We start from the raw sequence: 18972 nt of genomic DNA on the forward strand, positions 1-18972 counted from the left end.
CAGTGACATATAGTGTGGACTGTTTATTAGATTCTGACAAACCACTGATTTTCACAAGATCCAGTGAGTGGCAGGCCTGTGTTAATGAGAGGCCAGAGCTGAATGAACAGACTAGATGAAGCTCACAGGAAGGAGACAGTGATAAAACAAAAGAGGAGTACCCAACTAAGTGGCCACTGAGATATACATTTTACTATGACTGTTTTAACTGAGATGAAAGCTGCATTAATTACATGTGATCAGTAATCACTGATCGGTCTCTCTCTCCAGGCTCTGCTCCAGTTGCCTCATCTGGACACTCTGTATGGTTACAGTTTGAAGCTGCTTCGTTATGCTGACACCACTACACTGGCCAGCCTGGTGAGAGCTGACTGGACCTTTTACTCATCCCACCCAGCCCTCTTCCTGTCTACGTACCTGGCCCATGGCCTACTGGTCGACTACTTTGAGAAGAAACGCCGCTTTGGTGTCAGGAGCCGAGAGGACAGCACCACAAACCTGGAGTGGCTGGCCAGTCTGTGGGAATGGTATACTTCTTTTCTGCTCCACCCGATTACATCGCTGCAGCAGATCCCATCCGACCACTCAGACTGGGAAGATGATTCAAACTTTTTGTTTGAGCGTTTGTCTTTCCCTGATCTCTGGCTTCACCCATTATTGAATGTGGACTACATTAAAGACCTCTCAACATGGCGGTTCAGTGCAGTGAGGCAGTGCAGGGGGGGGTGCTCTGGTGGACAGCAGCATGAAGAGACTGAAAGATTACTTGCAGACACAGGGGATTCTCCTCCTGCATGTCCCAGCACACTTTCCCATTGGACCAAAAGGTACAAGAGGTCACTGTGCAGTCAGGACAGCAGCATCCAGCTATGTGTGCACAGCAACATGGACCCTTGCAGCAACCATCAGTGTGTGTGTGACAGGGCAACAGAGGATGGTCACCTCACACCTCAGTCTGTTTCTAACCAGCATCTCTGTAATTGGCCAGGGTGGCCTTGTGATATGCTGCATTGCTCAGAATGTGTGGTGTGTCTTGAGAACTTTGTGAGTGATGAGCTGCTGATGGGTCTTCCGTGTGGCCATGCCTTCCACCAGCAGTGCATTGTTGTGTGGTTGGCAACAGGCCAACACTGCTGCCCAGTGTGTCGCTGGCCCAGCTTCAAGAAGAAGCTGCAGAGAGGTGCACAGCTTACCACTGCTGAAAACACTCTGCAGGACTGATGGTCTCCATGGCCCCATGTACTCCCACTGCTCACAGGTAGCTTGTCAACATCACAGCTTGCTTGGAATGAAGTTGAGGCATGGAGGCAGTAATGAGGGCTCTCGTTGTCATGAACCATCAATCATCTTGTTTCCATTCCTGTTTTTAAGGTAATGTGCTGGCCATCACGGCAGACAGATGAAAGCCTATGAATGCTATGAAAGCCCAGTCATAGCGTTCTCTGTATAGAGAGTATAGTGATTCACACACTAATCACAGGTGTAGTCTTTGTAAACTGTTCAGTTCAATAAAAATAAATACAAATTGTTCCTATTCCTATTCTGTTTTCAGGGCTGTGAGGACAGTAAAGAGTCTGTTCTACATAGAAATCATCAGAGTGACTACAGGCAAGAAACTAATTATCAAACAAACTGCAAACAGCAAACACTTTCTTCTCTATTCCTACATCATGACTCACTAGAATTTCAGAAAGGCTCCGTGATATATGATCTTTGGCAATAATATTGGTACAAAAAAGACATACTCCTCCCCCTGCTATTCAAACTACTGCCTTGTCTCCCCCCCTCTCAACAACTCTTTATCTTAGCAGGTTCCCGGCCATACCACTGTAATTACTCTTTACTTTAACTATGACTTATCACATTTCATAGTTTGTATCTCTAGTGCTTTTGAAATGCAGCATTTGAGCTGTGATTCATCCCTCTGAGAATCCAAGCTAATCAGTTTTTTTATGATTCTTGTTGTTAGATATGCTCTCACGAGTCATAGTCATTTCGTTTTGACTGACTTTCCAAAGACTTTCAGTCACTGTGCACTCATGCTTTCACTTTTCCTTTGCAAATCTTTATGGTGATTGACATTAGGTGCACAGTAAGGCTGTTGCTGACTTATGCAATCGCTTCTTGCTCTTGAGCAGCTTGTTGCAGAAAAAAGGGGCCTGGTCACACATATGCAAATGTTGTGGGTCAAAGTTCAACCTTCACTCATATTTGGAAGGTTGAAATTCCTGACTGAAAAAGTTTGTCTAGAACCATATTTTTAAGGCTTGAGTTGGTGTATAACCTGCTGATATTTGAACATGACTGGGTACTCATGCTAGTGCTACATCTGTTAATGAGCTAATTATTTTTCTGTTTGGCTCCAACAGATTTTACCATGCAGTTAAAAAAAAAACAGATCTAAAGTTTCCATAAATAACTTATCAACTTTAAGGTGCGAAGTGTAATCTTTCAGCTCAATCCTGTCATCTTGCTGTGTGTGAAGGGAAAGATAAGAAACATGATACATAAAGCCGTAACACTCACTAAAAATAAAAGTGTTTCAGAACTTTTTGGTGTCATCCTTCAGGGTTGTAGGGTCTCTAAAGAAGACAAGGTCCGACAGATACAGTGCTGTGAAAAAGTATTTGCCCCCTACCTGGTTTCTTTTGTTTTTGCATATTTGTCACACTGAAATGTTTCAGATCATTAAACAATTTTAATATTAGACAAAGATAACCCGAGTAAATCGAAAAAAGCTATCCAAACCTACCTGGCCCTATGTGAAAAAGTAATTCCCCCCCCCCCCCCCCATGATAAATCATGAATGAATTGTGATTAACAAAACATTTTGGAAAGCTGAATTCAATTTCACTAGCCACACCCAGGCCTGGTTACTTCCAGACCTGTTGAATAAAGAAAGCACTTAAACAGAACCTGTCTGACAAAGGGAAGTTGCTAAAAGATCTCAAAAAGCAACACATAATGCCGCGATCTAAAGAAATTCAAAAACAGATGAGACACAAAGTAATTGATATGTATCAGTCTGGAAAGGGTTACGAAGCCATTTCTAAGGCTTTGGGACTTCAGTGAACCACGATGAGAGCCATTATCCACATATGGAGAAGACTTGGAACAGTGGTAAACCTTCCCAGGAGTGGCCAGCCTACCAAAATAACTCCAAGAACACATCGACGACTCATCCAGGAGGTCATAAAAGACCCCGGAACAACATCCAAGGAACTCCAGGCCTCACTTTCCTCAGTTACGGTCAGTGTTCGTGATTCAACAATAAGAAAGAGACTGGGCAAAAATGGCATCCATAGGAGAGTTCCAAGGCGTAAGCCACTGCTGACCAACACAGCATTTCATAAAAACAACATCATACCAACAGTCAAACATGGTGGTGGTAGTGTGATGGTCTGGGGCTGCTTTGCAGATTCAGGATCTGGACGACTTGCCATTATTTATGGAGCCATGAATTCTGCTCTCTACCAGAAAATCCTGAAGAGAATGTCTGGCCATCAGTTTGTGACCTCAAGCGCACTTGGGTTATGCAGCAGGACAATGGTTTTGGAGTGGCCTAGTCAAAGTCCGGACTTGAATCCAGTTGAGATGCTGTGGCATGACCTTAAACAAGCCGTTTATACAAAAAAAAAAATACAATGTGGCTGAATTAAAACTATTCTGCAAAGAAGAGTGGGCCAAAATTCCTCCACAGCGATGTGAAAGACTCATTGCCAGTTATCGCAAGTGCTTGATTGCAGTTGTAGCAAAACCAGTTATTAGGTTTAGGGGGACCAAAAGAAGGTTTGGATAGCTTTTTTCCCTTAATAAATGAAATCATTTAAAACTGCATTTTGTATTTACTTGGGTTATCTTTGTCTAATATTAAAATTAGTTTGATGATCTGAATCATTTAAGTGTGACAAACAATACTTTTTCACAGCACTGTACATCAAAGCACCAAGGAGCAAACAGAAGCTACCGCCGAGGAGATCAGCCCTCACAATTTAAAAAACATTGGTTAGGTTTAGGGGAACTGAATGTAATGTATTTTAGAGCACAGGCTCCGTTCTTTCTATCGTCTTCACTCTCACACATTGTGTTATCCACAGCAGCGGCAGAGTATCAGTGTATTTTCTGTTTAAGTGACATCACTGCTGTCCCATAAAATTGCTCTTCACCTCCACCTCAATAACAACACCTCGATGTCAGTGTCAGAAAGTTCGCTTCCTCTCTTTCTCTCTTTCTCTCTCTCTCTCTTTGCAGGTATCTCTGACTCCAGCTACAGAATTAACACAACAACACCAACATTTGTTATTAGTAGTAGTAGTAGTAATAGTAGTAGTAGTAGTAGTAGTAGTAGTAGTATTGGTATTATTATATGAATTGTTGCTGCTACCATTAATAACATCTTTGCATCCATAATTTATCATACAACTATCATTATAACAACTAGTCACTGATGGTGCACAACTGTTCCGGATTTATCTCTCCTATCTCTCGTCCCCCTCCCCTTATCTTCTTTCCACTCTTTTCCACCCATTTCTCCTCTCCTCCCCATTTTTCCCTGCTCACCCCAACAGGTCGAGACAGATGGCCGCCCACATTGAGTCTGGTGCTGCCAGAGGTTTCAGTTAATAAGGAATTTGTTTCTCTCCATAGGTGACAAAGAGCTGCTCATTGTGGGAGCTGTTGGGTTTCTCTATAATTTTTAAGGTCTTGACCTTCTATTTAAAGTGCTTAGAGATAATCCATCAAATCAATCAAATTTTATTTGTATAGCCCATATTTACAAATCACAATTTGTTCATAAGGCTTTAACAAGGTGTGACAACCTCTGCCCTTAACCCTCAACAAGAGTAAGGAAAAACTACTTTAAAAAAACTTTTAACAGGGTAAAAAGAACGTAGAAACCTCAGAGAGACACATGTGAGGGATCCCTCTCCAAGGACGGACAGAAGTGCAATAGATGTCACGTGTAATGGAGAACATCAGAAACATAAAGGTATTTGCAGCAATGTGTTTGTGAATGGGAGAAAGGCAAAATGTACTGTAAAGAGCTTTTAGTGGTCATCAAGACTGGAAAAGCGCTATAAAGGGAGCATTTACGTTCCTGTTTTACTCCACTCGGTGGTGCTACTCAGTCGTTGTTGTAATTTACAGAGCAATTCTCTCTCTCTCTCTCTCTCTCTCTCTCTCTCTCTCTCTCTCTCTCTCTCTCTCTCTCTCTCTCTTCGCTGTGATAATCGCTCCTCCGCCTGCACCGTGGACATTTCGGTACAGGCGGATGAACGGACAGGGGGGTTTACAGCTGGAGGATTTATGGATTATTATTCATGTTTGAATAACCTGTAACTTATTGTCGCCAGCAAGTACGGAGTCACCACACCGAGCCATGGCACCGTTTACAAGACGGGTCCCCGGGCTTCACTGAGGGATGTGCCGGTACCAAGGCAGCACATAGGGGACAGTGTCACCGAAGCCTGCGCTGTCGCTGTTGGGACGTATTTCACTGAGTTTGGTGGAGTTGATAAACTCAGTGTTATTCTTTTCCTGTTTGTTTGGAATATGTTGCAACTGAAGTATATTTGGTTAATTTGAAAACTGATAGAAAACAGTGATTGTCAGAGCTCTGTTTAACATACCTGCTCAGTGGGAAATCGTTTGGACTTGTACTTTAGCTCTTGAATAGTTCAGCCATCCTGTTCACGTGCTGTTCCCATTATTTTGTCCAGCAGCTGCAGTTCCGCTGCTGACTGTCTGTACTCAGTGTGAGTATCAGTGTGGGTTATTCACAGTGCTGCTATGCAGACTGACTGGAGCCATGCTCACACAGCCCCACTGTAACCCTGATTCTGAGGCACAGGCCTGGATTTCTTAAACAGAAAAAAAAACTTAAGCGTTGAGGAAAAGTGAGTCTCAATCCAGTGGGACAACTTGTGCAGAAGAGCAGATGTTACACAGCTTTGTGTATTCATGTGGATTATTCATGATGCTGCTATGCAGACAGAGTGGAGCCTTAGGAAACCTGTTGATAATGTTAAAGTAATACTCGACTCTGCCACCCCTCTAATTGCAGTTGAACAGCTAATGTTACACTGTTGGCAGCTGAAGATCTGGCTATAAGGTTGGATGTTTGCTTGGGACCAAACATTGTGTCTATAACAGAACAGTGTTTGACTTATAGTGTAATGCTTTCACTAATTCCTACAGAAGGTGAACTTTCACAAAGATGACACACACTCTTATATGGTGAGGAAACATTTTGGAATTGAAAGATTTAGTTTGACTGAAGTTTATACAAGTAGTTCAGTTTCACTTCCATTTTGCAGCCAAGAGTAGATTGGTGGTGTAAGTTCATTTCAGTTTACCTGGTTAGTTACAGTAATTGTTGAACAATGAAGAATCCCCATCAGCTGAGTAACACATTGAAGCGATCCCCTAACAAAGATCCAGCACTGATGTCTATGTCTTGCACAAACAAGAAGTTCAAGAGGAAGTCTAGGGAGCCTAAAAGACTTTTCAGCAGCCCTGAGCCTGAGGGGAGGGAGACCTACCATGGGGACATGTCGGATGAGGACTTAGTAGATGACACCAAAACGGAGGCATGTAATGTCGGCACGTTGGCTCCATTGCAGAGACAGCTGATGATGTCTCAGGAGGCAACAGCTAGCACTACAGGAATTCTGTCAGGACTTCCAGGGGGCAACATGGCTCCAGCTCAGGGTGGTGCTATAGACATGAGAATTGGTATCAGCATGCCAGACATCACCTCTAAACTGTCCCAGTTACCTTCCCCTCCATTCTCTAACCAAGAGATCTCCCACTGGCCCACTGTCATCTCACAGCCTCTGTCCAACAGACTTAAACTGGGCCTTTGCTCTACTTTCCCTCTGTCAATGTCAACAAGCTGCAGCCACAGCCATTCACCTAGTCACCAGGCTTCCCCCCCGGAGCCCTCTCTGTCAGGCCATGCTTCAGCTCTGCCTGGCCCAAGGATTTTCCAGACCTCATTGTGTCAAGAACATGTGGAGCCCCAGGTGGAGTCACCTAAGGTGAATATGTGAAGTGGCATGAAAGGACAATTACCAAATAAATAGTTTCAACAAGTTAGTAACTGCAATTAATTATCTGCCTATCCTCAGTATTAGTGTTTCATACTTTACTTTACTTAATTTTGGTGACCATTGAAAACATCTACTAGCAAGTGTGATTGAAAACAATCAAATGTCTGTATTTGTGTATAGAATCCTCATTCCAGTGAACTGGAAGTTGTCTGACTGACCAATGTGCCTCCTTGTTTCATGGTTCTAAATGTTTCATTATTATTTACTGTGGTATGGTACAAGTGACAAAAGCAGATTGGTGAGGGTTTGGTTAGATTATAAATAAAGTGATGTTTTGTAGTGTGTTGTTAAATTCAACACTTGTTGACTCATGTCTTCCCCTCTCCCAGGAGTCTCCCAGGAAGGGCGCTGAAATGAGTTCTGATGGACCTCGGTGTTTTCCAGAGGTTAAAGCGATCCAGCAGACCAGGAGGCTTCTAGCGAATGCCAGGGAGCGGACCCGTGTCCATACCATCAGCGCTGCATTCGAAGCCTTGAGGAAGCAGGTCAGTCTCATAGTCCCCACTACAGCATCTCAAACAACAAAGTGTGTACAAGCTCAAAACCATAATGTTACTACTATACACATAAGAACTGCACAGAATCACATACCAGTTGTTCTACATTTCTGTGACAATACTTATAGAGTCTGCAGAGCAGGAAATAAAACAGATGTCCTTTTCACTTGTATTACATTGCAGTCTCAATCAACCTTTCGTCATCATAAAAAAAACGTCTCTAATCATGTTGTTTCACTTGTGATGCTGTCACCTGGATGTATAAGACCACTGTAGACAATGTTGTTGATCAATTAGCAGGGTTGTTTGTATAAAGGTGGTGAAAAGACTTGATTTGTCAGATATTTAATTTACTTGATATTAATGGTGATAGTTATGGATGTAATAATAGTGATAACAATATACCACACAACAATATAATAATGACATAATAGTTGCATGTGCATTGAAGAATCATTGGGCCTCATGCAAGAGGATATGTCTAAGTGGTGCTTACTAGTGATTTAGGCTGTCCCTAATGGGGGGGGCTGATTTAGCCCTCCCGACATCTGTGGGGACGTTGACGATTCGGGGGCTGATCTAAACACAGTATCTTACCAAATGATTCTGTAGTGTGAGGGGTTTACAGACATAATCTTTAAATGTCACTGACATTAGAGGCAGATTTAGTTGATATTATCATAAATATCAAACATATTTGACCCGCAATATGAAGTGTTGGGTGAGCTTACCATGAAGCATCTCCAGCCAGATTTTGAGTACTTGGCTGCCTGAGGAGTAAATAAGAGTTTTGTCTCTTGTACCAGGTGGACAATAAAAACGGAGGGCAAACTTGTGGACTTGTGGCATCAGTATAAATGCATGCTTTTTACTTTTATTAAAATGTTTTATTGCAAAGCATGTCTTAACAAGCTGACTTTGCAGGTTGACCGCCTCCATTATTCTTTCTATCCTGAAGTTTGAAGTTTGCGTGACATTTGATCACGCGAGCTTCTGGAAGTTCCCAAGTCTCTGGAATTGCAAATTTTTTGTTTAAACATGTGTGGTCCTGCGTTTTGTCTGCATTATGTCAGTTGTCTCCCATATTTTTTTTAATCAGCTAAGATCTAAGAATCCTCTAGTATATGAGAACTTGCCGCACCCACCAATTTACCCTTTTTTTTATTTTCTTTCAGATAGAAACACAGTTTACATGTGGTCCAGACCCGTCCTAAGAGTCAAATTGAGATTATTTTGTATAATTCTGTAAATGTATAATTAGTATAGTATAATTCTAGATTTATTTGTGTAGCTGGTAAAAGTTGTATGATGGCCAGGGGAGCGCAGAACTTAATTCTGCTACAAAATGTGCAATTCATGCAGTTGACATGCATCTTGCTCAAAGTGAACATGGAGATGAATGCCTTGACTTTGTAAATTATTTTCTGATTATTTCTGTCATGGGTTTAAACTCTCTGCCCCATGACACCTCTCCAATATGTATTGGTATCAAAAAAGTGTTTTTCTCCCTAATTTGCTGTCCATAAATAGTTGGCTCTTTTAATAACTGCTACCTAATGCTGTTCCTTTAATCCAAAAACATCTTCCCAGTCTGGCCATGGCCTCTCAGTCATCCTTCACCCCTCATTAGAGAGAGGGCTGTGTGTCCAGATAGAGAATGTATGTATATAGTTATAGTACAGGTAGTGCTGTTAAGTAAATCATGAAATCTGCAATTTATTTTTAAAAGTCAAGTGGCATTGAAAATAACAGGATAACGGCACTCTTTGTCTCACACGTATCTCTCTTCGACTCAAACACTCTGAGTCGGTCAGATTGAGCATCAGCAGCACCAGTAGAAATCCTACCTGCATTTCAGGCAGCATTCAGGATAAACTAGATAATATTATTCCCAGTCCAAAAATCTATCTATACACAGGATGGCAACAAACTTAAAGTGACTAGTTAAAGATCTTTTTCGCTCTCTTTTTTGCCCAATAATAATTCTGCCACAATTAATATGGTTAAAAGTCTAAGCTCTAATGTCATATGAAACGTGAGAAAACTAATACTGGGAATTGTGGGAGTTGTGGAGGTATGAGGTAGAGCGCATTGTCCACTTGTCCGAACTAATCAGTTAGTGGATCGCCCCCTGTCCCCTCCAGTCTGCATTACAAAGTGCCCATAGATAAGATACTTAATCCAACATTGCCTTGCTGTGCTGGCAGTGTGTGATTAAAAAGGTGCAGCATATAGAAGCACTGTATGAATATGTGTGTGAATGAAGAATTTCTGCCAGAAATGGTAGAATATGGAAATAAGCATTTTGTATATCTAAGCAATCTTTTTGTAATCATAGTCCACAATCAGCTGCCATCCCAATCCACCATCACAGATGAGGAAGAGTCTGAAAATAACTAAGCTCAGAGAGATCTTTGGAGGACAAGTGGTCTAAATAAAAATCAGGTGTTACAGTTAATTTAAATTCTACTGCAATGCACAAGACGTGTTCTAAAGCGAGCTGCAGATGATCAGCTGGGTGAGATGGAGGTGGGCCTTATTGCTCGTATATCCAAGAATACAAAACGAGGATAAAGTTTACTTACAACCATGGCAAAACATTTTTTTAATTTATTTTGAGAAAAAGAGATTAGTTTTTAGGTGTAATCAATGACAGGAGCGGAATTTCACACTGTGGAGAGGTAGTTGTAGACCATTCTCCTTTTTTCCATTCCATTTAATTGAGTGTATGCAAATCAAACATGTAAAGACCTTCCTCATATCCCTCCTTTTATTCTCTATCCAGGTGCCATGTTACTCCTATGGGCAGAAGCTATCAAAGCTGGCTATATTGCGTATCGCCTGCAACTACATCCTGTCTCTGGCTCAGTTGACTGAACTGGACTACAGTTCAGACCACAGCAGTCTGAGCTTCTCTCAGTGTGTCGAGCAGTGTACCAGGACCCTGCAAGCCGAGGGAAGGAGCAAGAAGAGGAAAGTGAGATATAACATACATTTACAAATAATGACAGCTAACCAGAGAATAAAATTAACCAGAGCTGTCTCAAAAATCACTCACTATAATTGCCGATAGACAAGTTGGAGCAGCATGAATTATTTTCATTTTTTGTTTTGTCAATGAGTTCACTATACAGTCTCACATAGAGCTCAACTGATTTTGGACACAACCCAGGTCTTTATTTCTAAGTGCCTTGTTAGTGTCAACGTGTGTGTGTGTGTGTCATTATGGCAAAATTTTCACCTTTTAAACCTGATAAATACTAATATATCCACAGGATCAATTGAGTTATTATAGCAACACACTATGCTGGCAACGCTGTTTGTCCTGACTGATAAACTACTGTCTATAGAGGCTGCAATTCCTCTACAGGTTTGCCTTATTTAATACTTCCAGTAGCTTACAGGGAAATTATCTTCTTTGTGTGACAGAAAAAGGTTAAATCAGAACCAGAACATAACTTGTTTGATCTCCCCTTTCCATTTTGTGAATTATACATTATTAGTATAATTATATAGTATCATAATTTTAAGTTTTACTGCTTCTTTTGATACGATCCAGAGCTACTTCAGAATCAGTCCTTTTTACATGTGATTTACATGGTAAGCTCTGCAACGCAATCTATGGTGCAAGGTAAAGTTTGAAAATGTTATGTTCACCCTACCTAGTTTATCTGCAGTGAAGCCATTGTATGATCATGATCAACCATTATTTTGCACTGATTTAATAATACTTTTTTTCATAAAATTTAACAACATTTGCTTTATTACTTTTCACATGTCTGTTTTATGTACAATGGTGTTATTATTTTCCATATATTGCATATTTCTAATGTCTTTTAAGTAATCGGAAAAATCTTCATGAGTTAACAAATTTTCCAAATAAAAGCCCTTATTCAGCTATATATAAGTCACTTCAGAAAGAAAACAAACATTGTTCTTGTACTTTGTTGACAAATTATATAGATATTGTAGGGTTCAGTAGACCAAGTCCAGTTGGTTTTACAGAAATTTCAGAAAGAAGACATTCACCCTGTTGTCAGAGAAATACATTTCAAATCTAAAAAGTGACAAGTGGCAAGATTTTTACTTATTTTGCTTTTATGAGACACACAGTAGAGTACTGTTTCTTACATCCACTTTCCAGCAACTCATGCAGACATGTTGCTCCATTAGATGTAAACTAGCTGTGGGCTTTACCCCTGCAAGCTGCTTCCCCTGTGTGTGTGTGTGCGTGTGTGTGTGTGTGTGTGTGCGTGTGCGTGTGCGTGTTTGTGTGTGTGTGAGTTCTCAAAGTCCCAGACACCAGATGTTTAGAGTGGAAGGGAAGTGGAGCTGGCGCCATGAAGGGCAGAGGGCAGCGAGAAAGCACGCGAATTTAAATTACACACACAAACACACACACACATACACACACACACACACACACACACACACACACACACACACACACTTGGCACATTCCCTAGCAGTCTCTCCAACATTCCCCTACTCTGCCACTCCAGGCCATCTGCTCCAACATACTTTGAAACATGGAGGGGAAAAAACACAGTCATCATCAGGCTGTCAAGCAGCAGCAGCTGTTGGAAAGACAGAGGGAGCATGTGTGTACGTGTGTGCATGTGTGTGTCTGTGTATGTCTGTGTGTGTTTGTGCATGTGTGTGTGAAGAGGGAAGGAAGAGTCTGCCAAGAATTAAATGTTTTTTTTTATTCTCAGAGCCACTGAGTCTGTCAGCATTGTTAGATGGGAAAAGGACACTTTTGCTTCTTTGTGATTTTGCACTGAGGCCTGAGGTCACACAATCAGCAGGAACATCCTAAGGGGAACAGGACTGGAGAAAGAATGTTTTATTTGTCTTTCACACTGTTAGATGGTGAATCGTTGGGTTTAGTGGCTGGAAATTTGTTTAATCTGCAGTCTTAAATGCTTAAAGGGATAGTTCACCAAAAAAATGAAAATTCACTCATCATCTACTCACCACTATGTAGATAGAGGGATGGGTGAAGTGTTTGAGTCCACAAAACACATTTGGAGTCTCAGGGGTAAACAGCCTTGCATTCAATTCCTATACAGTTGAAGTAATAAGTAATCAATTTTTAATACTTAAAATAACAACAGAAAAAAGAGAGAGAAACACAAAGTAAGTGATAGTTCTAGCTATAAGCTTTATCCAAAAGTAACGAGCCTGGTAGATAAAGTCTCTACCTCCCTTACAGACTGTAGGAACCACAAACCTTTATTTAGGGATTAGAGTGATCTATTGGGATAATACGTTGCTATGAGCTCTTTAATAAATGATGGGGCTTGGGTATTCAGGGCTTTGTATGTGAGGAGCAGGATTCTCAATTCTATTTTGAATTACAGTAAATGCAAAGAAACTAAGACAAAGGTAATATGATTTCTCCTTCAAGTTCCTGTCAGCACTCATGCTGCATCATTTTTGACATCCTGATAATAAAGAAATACAATAATCCAGTCTAGTGGTAGCAAAGGCATAGACGTATTTCTCAGCTTCCCTTGGAGACAGGATGTTTATAATTTTCATTATATTGCGCAGGTGGAAGAAAACTGTCCTTGAGAGTTGTTTAATGTGTTGGTCAAATTACATGTCCTGGTCAAACAACTCCCAAGGTGCATCACAGCAGAGCTAGTGACCAAGCTAATGCCATACAAGGTGATTATCTGGTCAGACATTATTTCTCTGAGGTGATGAGGGCCAAGCATTATGAATTGCGTCATCCAGGCCTTGATGTCTTTTAGAGATTTCTGAAGTTTTTCTCAGTGATTAGATTGATCAGCCTTCATAGATAAGTGTAGCTGGTTTTCATCTTTGTAACAATGAAAATATATGTGATACTTTCTGATATAATTCCTTAAATGAAGTATAGAGAAAGTGAAAAGTTTGCGTAGACAACCAGCTGCTCGTGAACATTTTTGTTCACATACTTGCCGATGTACTACGCATGTTACTGGAGGGTACCACTAAAGGGCACAACGGAGAAATCAGACCTAATATAACTTCTGGATTTGCATGATGGAAACATTGAACATGGCAAACCATGCAGAGGTTACGATTTTCATTAATTCTGAGATCAAAGCAGAAAAAGAGGCAGCAGCACGATCGTAGATGGTATTAAAGGGCCTTAAATCAAGCACGGCATGAGTATGTTTGTCTCTATCTGCAAATGCGAGAAATTGATGATGAAAAATACCACCAGTATTTTCAAATGTCTGCCAGGACATTGATAATTTGCTCCGCCTGATTAGCACACTGATGATACGCCACACCTTCCCAAACTACCGCTACACTGCCCCTACCGGTCAAGTGCATATTGCACCTGGCGTACACATACATTTCTGAGGACGTGCACAACCAACGCTCCAAATGGATATAGGATACGCGAAGCAGCCATCATGCGAACACGTACGTGTAGTGAACAGCAAGTATATATCTGCCTTAGGTGCTTAAGATACTGAAGCCTGAATGGCCCCTCATAGGAAAAAGTGCTGCCCATAGATGCACTGTATGAACGTGGGTGAATGGGTGGATGGCAAAACTGTACTTTAAAGCGCCTTGAGTGGCCATCAAGACTAGAAAAGCGCTATACAAATACAGACCATTTGCCATTCTCTTAACTGTATTTGTTTTCAGGAGTCTGCTGTCGGACAAAATTAAGATTGCTCATGGTTGTGTCCAGGTTTTTCTTTTGACAGTGTAGCTCATGAGAAAGATTCAGTTGGTAAACTAATTCAAACTGACTTTCTTGCTATCTTGAGTATGTTGTGATGTGATGGGACAGTATGACTGAACATACACGTATTTTGTCTATTCTTGGGTCTTAGGGCACAAAGCTAATTTCATCTTCCATGTGATGTAGACAAACAAGTAACAAATCATGAATATTACTTTTATTCATTGATCTATGCTTCATATTGAACAATAACTAATTAATGAAAGAGTTAAAGGGTCCATATTGTGTAAAATAATTTTTCTGGGCTTATACTATCCGTAATTACTTGAAGGGGGTCAGTAGAGAAAACAGTAACTCCGCTGACTTTTTCACTCAGTCCATTCTAAGATATGTTTTATGGAAATGTCTTGTTTCGTACTTCCTCCCCCGTATGAGTCATTCGGGGTCACACAACCCCCGCTCTCCTCACCTCCACCACCCCTCCACAACAAACGCAAAGAAACACTGCAGCGTGGAGGGATGCAAGGAAGAGAATGTGTCTGTGCACATTCCTCCTAAGAACGTTACTGTTTGTGACGCCCTGTGTCGCTGTAATCAGTACGGCCTAACGTACACGTTGTAGCTCCGTTGTGAAACTCCGTACTGTAACTCGGGGACCTCACTCCTTCATTGGCCAACTGTCCTGCTAAAACTTGAACAAACATGAGGACGGTGTAACTGACCGTTCAGAAACATCCTGTTGTAACCGACTGTAAATCTGTGGCTGGTCTCCTATAGATGTATCCAAACATACCAGCGTGACTTTCTGCTGTGTTCAGCAGAGTGAATGGGCCAGAATGAGACCGGTGATAGGCCTGGTCGCGTGTTACTCAAACTGCAGTCAGCCAATCAAAGGAGGGGCTCAAGAGGCAGGCGAAAACAGACCGTTCTGTCTGCAGGTCCAGAGAGAGGCAGAGGAGAGGACATGAAAATACTAGGGCTGTGAAATGATTAAAATTTTTAATCAAATTAATCACAGGTTTCTATGGATTAATCATGATTAATCACATTACCGATTTTCTCGGAATATTTTTGTGAAAACAAGATTTATGACATTTAACTTTTCTTTTGTGCTGCAACTCAGCAGTTCTTCAGCAGTTATCATTGCTTTTCCATATGGAACATTAATATAATCTTCATCCTAAACAATATTCAGGCTCCTTAGCCATTGTGTGGTTGAATAAAACTTTTTTTTTTTTAAATCAAACAGAAATTATTTGAGCTTCTTAGCCATAGGATGGTTGACATTTTTTATATTTTTTGTCACACAACCATTAACCACACCATGATACAATCTAATGCCTCTAAAGGCCCTCTTAGCTACTCGTTCTTTAGCCAGTTGGTGAGGCAAACTAACTTGTTCAAATTCTCTGACAGTAAAGCTGACTGCTTCTTTTGCACAATGTGTCCTGCGAGTGAGTCTAGTTTGTCGCATTCCACTTGAACGCCCCTCGCCGACCAACACATGCTTCGCGTTGCGGTGGTTAGGCGGGTATTGCTACGGTGAAACGATAACGTCTTCTCGCAGAGTGTGCATATCACCTTGGTTTTACTGAATGTTCGATCTTTGTTTTTTTGGAACACGATCTTCCCGTCCAGAAGGTCCTCAGGTTCATCAGAATTATCAGAGCTGCCAACTTTTCAAAAAACCTTGGAGTGAGATTTTGTCGGGGGTGACCAACATTTTGCCGCGCACACAGCCACACACGTTGGTGGCTCAAATATCAGGGAATTGTTGGAATTTGGCGTTGTATCCATGTTGTTCGCTGCATTCTGGTGGCCTTTGGGGCCCGAAGTCGTTGATAGGAGCGGCCGACTGGAGATGGACAACATTGGTTACATTCTGTGACGCAAAGACATTGCTGAAGGTCCACCCCCAGGAAATGTTGGTTTAAGTAGATGTTGTTTCCTGCATTCTAGTGGATTTTTGGGTGGTATGCTAAAGATGTGCAATACCTGAACTTCTTCTGATTCATGTTGCTCTGATCATGACTTGTAGGGCCTTCTAGCCTTGAGCTGAACATTCAACCAGAAAACTATTGTTGTGCCTCAATGACCACAATATAGCCTAATTAATAGACCTTTGTTTAAGATTTGACCAAGGTAGGTTGATTGACATTTTGATTACAATGGTTTTCAACTAATTCTGAACTGAAACCTAACCTATATTTTAAATAATTGTATTCTTAAGAGCAGTTAATGATTTATGTTCGCCTCCCACCACACTTTCCATCAGACAAAAAAGTGCAACAAATAAAGTGCTTAAACAGTAGCCTTTTTAAGCAACACAATGGACCCTCTTCCCCAAAATAAAATTTGTCTGGAGCTGCAAAACATATTTGATAACAAAGCTAATAAAGTTTTATATAAAGTTATACTATACTAAACTATGGTTTGTTGCATTTATGAAATTATCGAACAACAATAAAGAAAACTGTTGACATTTGATTGATATTTTTACCTGTTACAACAAAGGAAAAACCAAACGCTTATGAAGAGAAGAAAATACACAGGCAAGTGTCGGCCTACTTTGAAATAAATTAAACACAGACCTTTGTAGGGTTATTTGAGTCCTCCCCGTATTTGTGGAAAATGTATGAAATAAGAAGTACCCTATTTTTAAATAAATAAAAACATATAGCTGCAGCCTAATAGCTTAAAAATATATATTTTAGTTGGCGAAATATTTAAACGAAAAGTGAGAGCAGGTCAGGCTGGAGGCGGACACAGAAACTGCACCTCGGTAGAAACCAACTGCAGCTTCTGCTCTGATCAAGACGCTGAGCTCTGATCAGCTGAGACCAGAGAAACTCTGTGTTTTCACTGTTTCCACTGAGCAGCCGGTGAGTCAGTGACCAGCTCCTTCACGTGAAGGAGCTCTGGTCTTGTGTCTCTGAGCGAGTGCGCGGGGCGGGGGGCGGAGCCTCGGGACCGGTGCGCTCTCTGGGGCACACACACACACACACACACACACACACACACACACTCGCCCGCTCCTGGTACTTCATGACGGCCTGATACGATGATGTTTTAAAAAATGATCGTGACTTAGTCAACCACCAACATTTTCGTCTCGTCTCGTCAACAAGTTAAAATAGATTTAGTCATGCGCTTCACTTCAAAGATCCAGGTTTTTTTTGGCGTGAGAAATTGGATGTGTGGCGTGAGTGCGTGTGAAAACATGCAAAAGCGTGTGTCACACGGCGGAAGCGTGAGAGTTGGCAGCTCTGGAATTATCCATGTTGTTTGTTTGTTTGAATGGCAGCTGCCGTCTGACTGCATTAGAGCGGCAACTAGTGCAGAGGCGGCGGAATTGGAAGGTCCTTCTGCGCATGCGTTAAATGCGTTAAAAAAAAAAAACGAATTAATCCTGTAATTTAATCATAACGCGTTAACGCGTTATTTTTCACAGCTCTAGAAAATACACATTGCAACAAAAAAAAATTCACTTTAAAGCACTGATATATCATCTTAGGGGTACCAATACCTCAAATCAAATCCTAGAAAGATGTAAAATATGTGCCGTTTAATTCATTGCTCCACACAAATTAAATATTGCAGAGTTGTTAGTCCAGTTTATGATCTTAATTTTAAAGTGATTTTATTTTGTTGACAGGTTGGCAGGATGCCAGAGGATTTGTGATGTTTTGAGATTCCCGTTACCAGAATCTTCTCGCCGCTGAGGGCTGTGTCACTACATCACACAACCAGCCTCGGCTCAACTGATCTGTTGTACTAGGCTAAAGATATTAGTATGCAAGAGTAAAAAGGCCCTTTCCATGGTGAACAACAATAACATTCACTACAGTGATGTAGAAAAGGAACCACAAGTATATTAACTGCTAAATGTGATACAATTTCTTGCCTTTATTATAATATAGAGGTGTACGCATTGTAAATTGAAAAATACAGTTCTTTACTACTTATCTAATACAATATATAACTTCACTATTACTTCCCAATAAATAAGTTAAAGTTGACTGGTTACATAAAGCTACACTTTGTACACTGAATGTTTTGTTGTGTATCTAATTTTTTCGTTCCTGTATTGTATACTACTCTAATAAATACTAGTTAGTGTCTTGGTTCCTGATTATTGTCTTTATTTGTGTTGTCATATAGACTTAATTCAGGAGTATTAGAGTTGTCATATGGTAAGTACAGCAGCCATTAATGTAAATGTATATGTGGAATGAGCATGCATATAAAAAAATGAAGTTCCTCCATAGAAGAATAGAGTTCCAGAGCAGGACTGTTGACCCACTTTGTAATTATAGTTTCCTAAATAATCTTAGGTCGGGCACTGGGTGCAGACATTCAGATTTATTTAAACATGCGTTGCCTCAGTCTGAACACACCTTGAGAAGAGCCTGTGGAAATTAACAAACATCTTTCGCACCTTTTGTTTGTCGCAAGCTAGCAAGTAGCTTTCTTTGCAACCGTTTTTGTGTTAATACTAGACCGTATTGTTAAAATGCATTTAGATGGAAGAAAACAATAGCCACAAAAAAATTTAATTCCAATCAAGTGACTATGGGATCTTTTTTCAACTTAAAATTTACACAAGTTAAAGGTGAGATATTGTGCTTTTTCAATCTGTACCTATCCTCTAGTGGGTTGTATATGTTTTTTC

General features: G+C 40.8%; 2 protein-coding genes across 5 annotated transcripts in view; both read left to right on the forward strand.

The window, feature by feature from the left end:
* rnf103 (ring finger protein 103) overlaps window positions 1-2548 on the forward strand; it is a 50391-nt gene extending 47843 nt beyond the window's left edge. For all 3 annotated transcript variants that reach the window (XM_053428486.1, XM_053428485.1, XM_053428487.1), the window contains one exon: window positions 271-2548. In XM_053428486.1, the coding sequence (XP_053284461.1) occupies window positions 271-1221 (951 nt within the window). In that variant the 3' untranslated portion in view covers window positions 1222-2548. The remainder of the gene's footprint in view (window positions 1-270) is intronic.
* Window positions 2549-5220: 2672 nt separating this feature from the next.
* Window positions 5221-18424, forward strand: atoh8 (atonal bHLH transcription factor 8). 2 transcript variants are annotated; one of them, XM_053428532.1, is made up of 4 exons: window positions 5221-7040; window positions 7442-7597; window positions 10395-10586; window positions 17956-18424. In XM_053428532.1, exons 1-4 carry the CDS (start codon window positions 6384-6386, stop codon window positions 17980-17982), a joined length of 1032 nt encoding a protein of 343 aa, XP_053284507.1. In that variant the 5' UTR covers window positions 5221-6383; the 3' UTR covers window positions 17983-18424. The 2 variants fall into 2 exon arrangements, with proteins under 2 accessions (XP_053284507.1, XP_053284506.1); XM_053428531.1 differs by lacking the exon at window positions 17956-18424 and having other exon boundaries at window positions 10395-11516.
* The last annotated feature ends 548 nt before the right edge of the window (window positions 18425-18972 follow it).

The sequence above is a fragment of the Pleuronectes platessa genome, chromosome 8 (genome assembly GCF_947347685.1).
Source record: "Pleuronectes platessa chromosome 8, fPlePla1.1, whole genome shotgun sequence".
Lineage (NCBI taxonomy): Eukaryota > Metazoa > Chordata > Actinopteri > Pleuronectiformes > Pleuronectidae > Pleuronectes > Pleuronectes platessa.

Excerpts from the sequence above, each read along its gene's own strand:
- atoh8 (XM_053428531.1), top strand. The coding sequence starts at position 6,384 with ATGAAGAATCCCCATCAGCTGAGTAACACATTGAAGCGATCCCCTAAC. Across the intron at positions 7,041-7,441 it reads CCCAGGTGGAGTCACCTAAG|GAGTCTCCCAGGAAGGGCGC; the intron begins GTGAATATGTGA and ends CCCCTCTCCCAG. Across the intron at positions 7,598-10,394 it reads TCGAAGCCTTGAGGAAGCAG|GTGCCATGTTACTCCTATGG; the intron begins GTCAGTCTCATA and ends TTCTCTATCCAG.